Source organism: Chiloscyllium plagiosum, chromosome 33, assembly GCF_004010195.1.
Source record: "Chiloscyllium plagiosum isolate BGI_BamShark_2017 chromosome 33, ASM401019v2, whole genome shotgun sequence".
NCBI classification, from domain to species: Eukaryota; Metazoa; Chordata; class Chondrichthyes; order Orectolobiformes; family Hemiscylliidae; genus Chiloscyllium; species Chiloscyllium plagiosum.
Window position 1 is genome coordinate 40,915,820 of NC_057742.1, and position 7,055 is coordinate 40,922,874.

The window sequence follows — 7,055 nt, forward strand, 5'->3', positions numbered from 1 at the left end:
AACTGGCTCAAAGGTAGAAGACAGAGGGTGGTGGTTGAGGGTTGTTTTTCAGACTGGAGGCCTGTGACCAGTGGAGTGCCACAAGGATTGGTGCTGGCTTCTCTACTTTTTGTCATTTACATAAATGATTTGGATGCGAGCATAAGAGGTACAGTTAGTAAGTTTGCAGATGACACCAAAATTGGAGGTGTAGTGGACAGTGAAGAGGGTTACCTCAGATTACAACAGGATCTTGATCAGATGGGCCAATGGGCTGAGAAGTGGAAGTGGAAGATGGAGTTTAATTCAGATAAGTGCGAGGTGCTGCTTTTTGGGAAAGCAAATCTTAGCAGGACTTATACACTTAATAGTAAGGTCCTAGGGAGTGTTGCTGAACAAAGAGACCTTGGAGTGCAGGTTCGTGGCTCCTTGAATGTGGAGTTGCAGGTAGATAGGATAGTGAAGAAGGCGTTTGGTATGCTTTCCTTTATTGGTCAGAGTATTGAGTACAGGGGTTGGGAGGTCATGTTGTGGCTGTACAGGACATTGGTTCGGCCACTGTTGGAATATTGTGTGTAGTTTTGGTCTCCTTCCTATCAGAAGGATGCTGTGAAACCTGGAAGGGTTCAGAAAAGATTTACGAGGATGTTGCCAGGGTTAGAGGATTTGAGCTATCGGGAAAGGCTAATAGATTGGGGCTGTTTTCTCTGGAGCATCAGAGGCTGAGGGGTGACCTTAAAAAAAAGATTTATAAGATAGTCAAGGTCTTTTCCCTGGGGTTGGGGGAGTCCAGAACTAGAGGGCAGAGGTTTAGGATGAGAGGGGAAAAGTTTAAAAGGGACTTAAGGGGCATTTTTTTCACACAAACAGTGTTGCGTGTATGGAATGAGCTGCTAGAGGAAGTGGTGGAGACTAGTACAATTGCAACATTTAACAGGTATCTGGATGGGTATATGAATAGGAAAAGTTTGGAGGGACATGGGCCAAGTGCAGGCAAATGGGACTACATTAACTTAGGATATCTTGTCAGCATGGACGAGTTGGACTGAACGGCCTGTTTCCGTGCTGTATATCTCTATGACACTGTGACTGTTTCTGAATCAATCCAAAGGAGCAGCAGTCGCAGAACAAAAATGATGAAAGTAAAGCAAAAATACCTCCATAATCTGAACGATGCCTTCAGGGTGCAGTATTTTTCAGTGAAATCTGCTTTGCTTGAAGCAGTTTGTATTCAACTAAAAGTAGGTGCTACACTGTTTTACTGATGTCCTGAAGGAACACTAACAGGCAGCGCCACAATGCAAGTTGATGATACAGTGGTATTATAGAGTTTGAAATGTATCACCTTAATAAGATTGGAGTAACACTAGCAGTTAGGCTTATAGGATTTTTAAATGTTTGGTTTCAGTATAAAGCAGCATTAGTCTGGAATGGCTTTAAATCAACAATCTGGTTTAGAGAGTATTACTCACATCTAGGCTAATCATTCCAGGGCCTCTCAGAAACATCATATTGTCTCTAAACAAGAAAGAGTGCAATTCTGAAGCAGCTATTATATTGTTTTATAAAAAGAACGGAGGAAGAAATTGCTTGGAGTATCTGGGGAGGAAATCTTATAAGGTAACATTTTGAACATCATATGAGGGGTAAGATTTAATTTATTTTGAAATGTAATTGTATGTATTAACTCTAATTTTCATTTAAGGAGTACTAAGGAAATCTATTAATTGAATATTAATTGCATTCAATTATATACACATGTAGACATTCAGTTGAGCCCTTGATAATTAGCAAAGAACTAGAAGCAGTACATCTCATGAAGCCCTGGTGGCTAAAATGGTGCTTTGTTGTGTTCAGTAGCATATGTTTGCAATGTGCTGGAAATAAATAAAAGTGTAATAATTGAAACGAGTTCAATCCTTCACCAAGTGGATTTCTGGGATAAATCAGTGTGGCACAAATACACCATACAAGACTTTATTTTGCTTGTCCTGAATTCTCCTTATAAGAAAGGTCGATATGCTTCTGCTCTTCTAAATTCTTGCTGTGCTGTTTGTAAACATTGAGTGTTTTGTTCAAGTACACCCATGTCTCTCTGAACATCAGCATGTCAATCTGTTTCATCTTTGAGCAACTACATGATGCTCTATATATTATATTGCCATATACTATATTCCCTATTCAGCTATCTATACCTCAGTTCAGACTTTGTTTTCTCCTATTCTCAACTTGCTTTGTGCTGTCAGCAAATTCTGATATACTACTCTTCATCTCCACATCTAAATTATGAATATAGATTGTAAATAATTCCGTTCCCAGCACCAATCTTCTTTACTTCACAAATTACAGCCTTTCAACTGGAAATAATCTCAGTTCTATCTACCCTCTGCTTTCTGTCCATTAACCAAATCTCTAGTCACATGTCCCTCAAGTCCATGAGCCCTTGCCTTATACGGTAAACTTTTGAGGTATCTTACTAATACCATTTCTAGTTAAGTCTTCAAAAAACTTTAACGAGCTTGTCAAACACTATCTCCCATTCATGAAACCATGCTGACTGATCATGTTATGATTTTTCCAACTCATTGCTAAGACTCCCTTAATAATAGATTCCAGAATGCTGCCAATGATTAGAAAGGCAAATGCAATGTGAGCATTCATTTTCGGAGGGCTAGAATACAAAAGCAAGGATGTATGGCTGAGGCTTTGGTCAAATCACATTTGGAATATTGTGAGCAGTTTTGGGCCCTGTCTCTAAGGAATGATTAGATTAGATTACTTACAGTGTGGAAACAGGCCCTTCGGCCCAACAAGTCCATACTGACCCGCCGAAGCGCAACGCACCCATACCCCTACATTTACCCCTTACCTAACACTACGGGCAATTTAGCATGGCCAATTCACCTGACCTGCACATCTTTGGACTGTGGGAGGAAACCGGAGCACCCGGAGGAAACCCACACAGACACGGGGAGAATATGCAAACTCCACACAGTCAGTCGCCTGAGGCGGGAATTGAACCCAGGTCTCTGGCGCTGTGAGGCAGCAGTGCTAACCACTATGCCACCGTGCCGCCCACAAGTGCTGACATTGGACAGGGTCTACAGGACATTTACAGGAATGATCCTGGAGATGAAGGGGTTGTCATGTGAAGAGGGGTTGAGGACTCTTGGTATGTACTTAATGCAATTTTGAATGACAGGGGAGTAGGGTGCAGGGAGAGTTCTCATTTTAACTTACAGAATATTGAGAGGCGTGGATAGAGTTGAACTATTAGGAGAGACTAGGCCCCAAGGTCTTAGCCTCAGAGTGAAGGGATGACCCTTTCAAATTTGATATAAAGGAGGAATTTCTTCAGCTAAAGGATGGTTAATCTCAAGGTTTATGTAAAGATTTGTGGCTCGGGTGGCAGTTGCAGTTGTTGTGGGTATGTTCACTGAGCTGGGAAGTTGGTTCGCAGATGTTTTGTCCCTTTTCTAGGTGACATCCTCAGTGCTGTGGAGCCTCCTGTATCATGTTGTTTGGAATTTATTTGGTTTCATTCATGCTTCCAATTACTGTTTCCAGTTGGTTGTTGCAGGCCCCAGTATATTGGCTCTAGTCAATGTGTTTATTGATGAAGTCTGTGGATGAGTGCCATATTCCTAGGAATTCTCTGGCTGTTTGCTGTTTGACTTGTCCTACTATTGTTGTCCCAGTTGAATTTGTGGTCCTTGTTGTCTGTATGTATAGATACTAGGGCTAGCTGGTCGTGATGTTTAGTGGGTAGTTGATGTTCATGAATGTGGATCACTAGTTGTCTGCCTGTTTGTCTGATATAGTGTTTTGTGCAGTCTCTGCATGGAATCTTGTACACCACATTTGTCCTGCACATGATGGGTATTGGGTCCTTTGTTCTGGTGAGTTGTTGTCTGAGCGTGGTTGTCAGTTTATGTGCCACACATGAGGATGTCACCTAGTCAGGGGACAAAACGTCTGCAGACCAACTTACCAGCTCAGCGATCATACCCACAACAACCAGTGGGGAATCTGTGGAACTCATTGCAGCAGAAGACTTGGAGGCCAAGTAATTGAGTATATTTAAGCCAGAGTTGATTGGTAAGGGGGAATCAAGGGTTACAGGGAGATGGCAGAAAAATGGGGTTGAGAAACATTTAGCCGTGATCAAATGGCAGAGCAGGCTCAATTGGCTGAGTGGCCTAATTCTGCTCCTGTATCCTCTAGTTTATCACGGTCTTAACTGATGGCAGACTAACTGGCTAATTCCTTGTTTATCTCTCTTTCGCTCTCTCTCTGTCTCTCCTATCTTGAATAGCAGCGTAATGTTTGCTAACTTCCAATATACTAGAACTGTTCTTGGATATAAGGGATTGAGAAAATCATAACCATACATTGGCCGTTGATACAGCTTCTGCTTTTGAGACCAGAGATTTGTTAGTCTCAGAAGATTGTTTGGATAAATATCTTCTCACCTGTACTGTTGCCGTGGGTCCAATTTTCCTGCATTTGTCTCCCATAGCTTTGATGCCAAAACTCTGACAATGTTTATGAACAGGAAGAAATTCAGCTGAAAGAAAGAACAGTTTTACTCACTCCACATCTCTGAGTTCCTCTTCCTGCCTTCTGTTGGAGACATTTCTGTACATCTTTCTCTTATTGATGGGCCGGTAGGACTCAATTTCTGTAAAATATTGGCCCATGATTTTGTGGATCCCTAAACCAGTTGGATAGGACAGAAGGCAGATGATAAAACTCTGACAAATACAGGGGCTTGATGTTTACAGAAACTTTTTAAGGAAGTTTTTTTTTAATTGTTGTTTTCCTGCACTATTTAAGGTGATTGGCGATTGGCTTTGGTCCTTTAATAGTAGTTGATTCACTGCACTTTATTACCCATTACTGACCATTTGTCAGACCCCACCGATGCAGCCCCTCACTTACCACAATGGCAGTGAGAATGGGAACCTGGTAAATCCACTTCAAGTTTCCAGCACTTAGATCCCAGCAGCTGAAAGAGAAAAATCAGAGAACTGTTTTTAAGTTGGTCATGGAGTCAAAACAGTCTCAGCGTCTGTCTTTTTCTTTTATTTATTGACAGGAAATGGGCAGCACTGGCTTGGCTAGCATTTCTTGCCTGTCTCTAACTGCCCAGGTGCCCAAGATTTTAGGTGCAAAAAGACAAGCCCAGATGAACAATTCGTTGGTTGGCTTCATGCAGGTAGACTGCGGTCATTAACTTTCCTGCTTGGTGTGGGGAGTGGGGGGGGGGGGGGGTGGGTAGGTGCGAAGGAAAATCTCAGCAACAGTTGGTAGCTGTGTCCTGCTGATGATGGAGCTCAGAGAAGCCCAGGAGCATGGCAAGCTCAATGAACTGTCTGCTTAGTGCAGGTAGAGAGCTAGGATTATGCTGGTGTTTCAATGCTGTGGTGCAGCCTTGTAAACCCTTTACATACTTGGGAAAAGATATTGGGCTACTGGAAGAAGAGTAGTCATTGAGGAATTCTGAATTAGAGTTTTAAAATTTTCTTTGAATTCCTTCACTCATGGGATGTGGGTGTCACTGGCTAGAACAGCGTTTATTGCTCATCATTCATTGAAAGGTTGATGTGGAGCTGCCTTTTTGAACGACAATAGTCCATTTGGTCTAGGCAGACCCACAATGCCATTAGGGAGAGCGTTCCAGAACTTTGACCAGCAACTCTGAAGGAATGGTGAAATATTTCCAAGTCAGGATGGTAAGTCGCTTGGAGGGGAACTTGAAGGTGATGATGTTCCCATGTGCCGCTCTTGTCCTTCAATATGGTAAGGGTTGTAGGTTTAGAAGATACTGTCTCGAGAGCCTCAGTGAACTTCTGCGGTGCATCTTGTACGTAGAATACCCTGCTGCTATCACCAGGGGCAGTGGTTAGATTGTCTTTTATTGGAGATGGTTATTGCCTGGCATTTGTATGGTTTGAATGTCACTTACCACTTGTCAGCCCAAGCCTGAATATTATCCCAGTGTTGTTGCACTTGGAGTGCTTCAGTAACTGAATGGTGCTGAACATTGCACAATCATTGGTGAATATCCCATTTCTGACCTTATGATGGAGGGAAGGTCATTGATGAAGCAGGTGAAGATGGTTGGGTTGGAGACACTAGGTTGGGACACTTTCTCGTCTCATTCCTGATGAAGGGCTTATTCCCGAAACGTCGATTCTCCTGCTCCTCGGATGCTACCTGACCTGCTGTGCTTTTCCAGCATCACACTCTTGTATCTGATCTCTAGCATCTGCAGTCCCCACTTTCTCCCGGGACACTATCCTGAGGAACTCCTCAGATGTCCTGGAGCAGAGATGACTGACCTCCAACAATCACAACCATCTTTCTTTTTTGGGAGATATGGTTCCAGCTAGTTGAGAGACATCCTGTCAGAATTTTCCAGTTTTGCTAGGCCTCCTTGATGCCACACTCAGTCAAGTGTGGCCTTCTGTCTCACTGTAGGAACCGTGACACAGCAAGATTCCATAAACGATAATGTGGTAATGTCCAGATAATTTGTGATGAACGTTGAGGAACAAATATTGTTGAGAACATCAGGGAGACACCAAAGAGAACTCTTTCACTCATTTTGTAAGAAGCAATACTGCTGTTCCCAGCTTTACTTTAAGAACTGATACGTTTTGGGTGCCTGAACCAGTACTGGGCCCCAGCTGTGCCTGCCTCTTCGTAGGATATGTGGAACAGTCCATCTTCCGCAGCTACACTGGCACCACCCCCCACCTTTTCCATTGCTACATCGATGACTGTATCGGCGCTGCCTCGTGCTCCCACGAGGAGGTTGAACAGTTCATCCACTTTACCTTCCACCCCGACCTCAAATTTACTTGGACCATCGCAGACTCCTCCCTCTCCTTCCTAGACCTCTCCATTTCTATCTCGGGCAACCGAATCAACACGGACATTTACTTTAAACCGACTGACTCCCACAGCTACCTAGACTACACCTCTTCCCACCCTGCCCCTGTAAAAACACCATCCCGTATTCCCAATTCCTTTGTCTCCACCACATCTGCTCCCAGGAGGACCAGTTCCAA

At 43.3% G+C, this 7,055-nt stretch overlaps 1 protein-coding gene across 3 annotated transcripts in view; it reads right to left on the minus strand.

The window, feature by feature from the left end:
- LOC122540036 (parathyroid hormone/parathyroid hormone-related peptide receptor-like) overlaps positions 1-7,055 on the minus strand; it is a 114,520-nt gene that overhangs the window by 34,512 nt on the left and 72,953 nt on the right. For all 3 annotated transcript variants that reach the window (XM_043675359.1, XM_043675356.1, XM_043675357.1), the window contains exons 10-11: positions 4,921-4,987; positions 4,452-4,546 (exon numbers count right to left, since the gene is read on the minus strand). In XM_043675359.1, the coding sequence (XP_043531294.1) occupies positions 4,452-4,546; positions 4,921-4,987 (162 nt within the window). The remainder of the gene's footprint in view (positions 1-4,451; positions 4,547-4,920; positions 4,988-7,055) is intronic.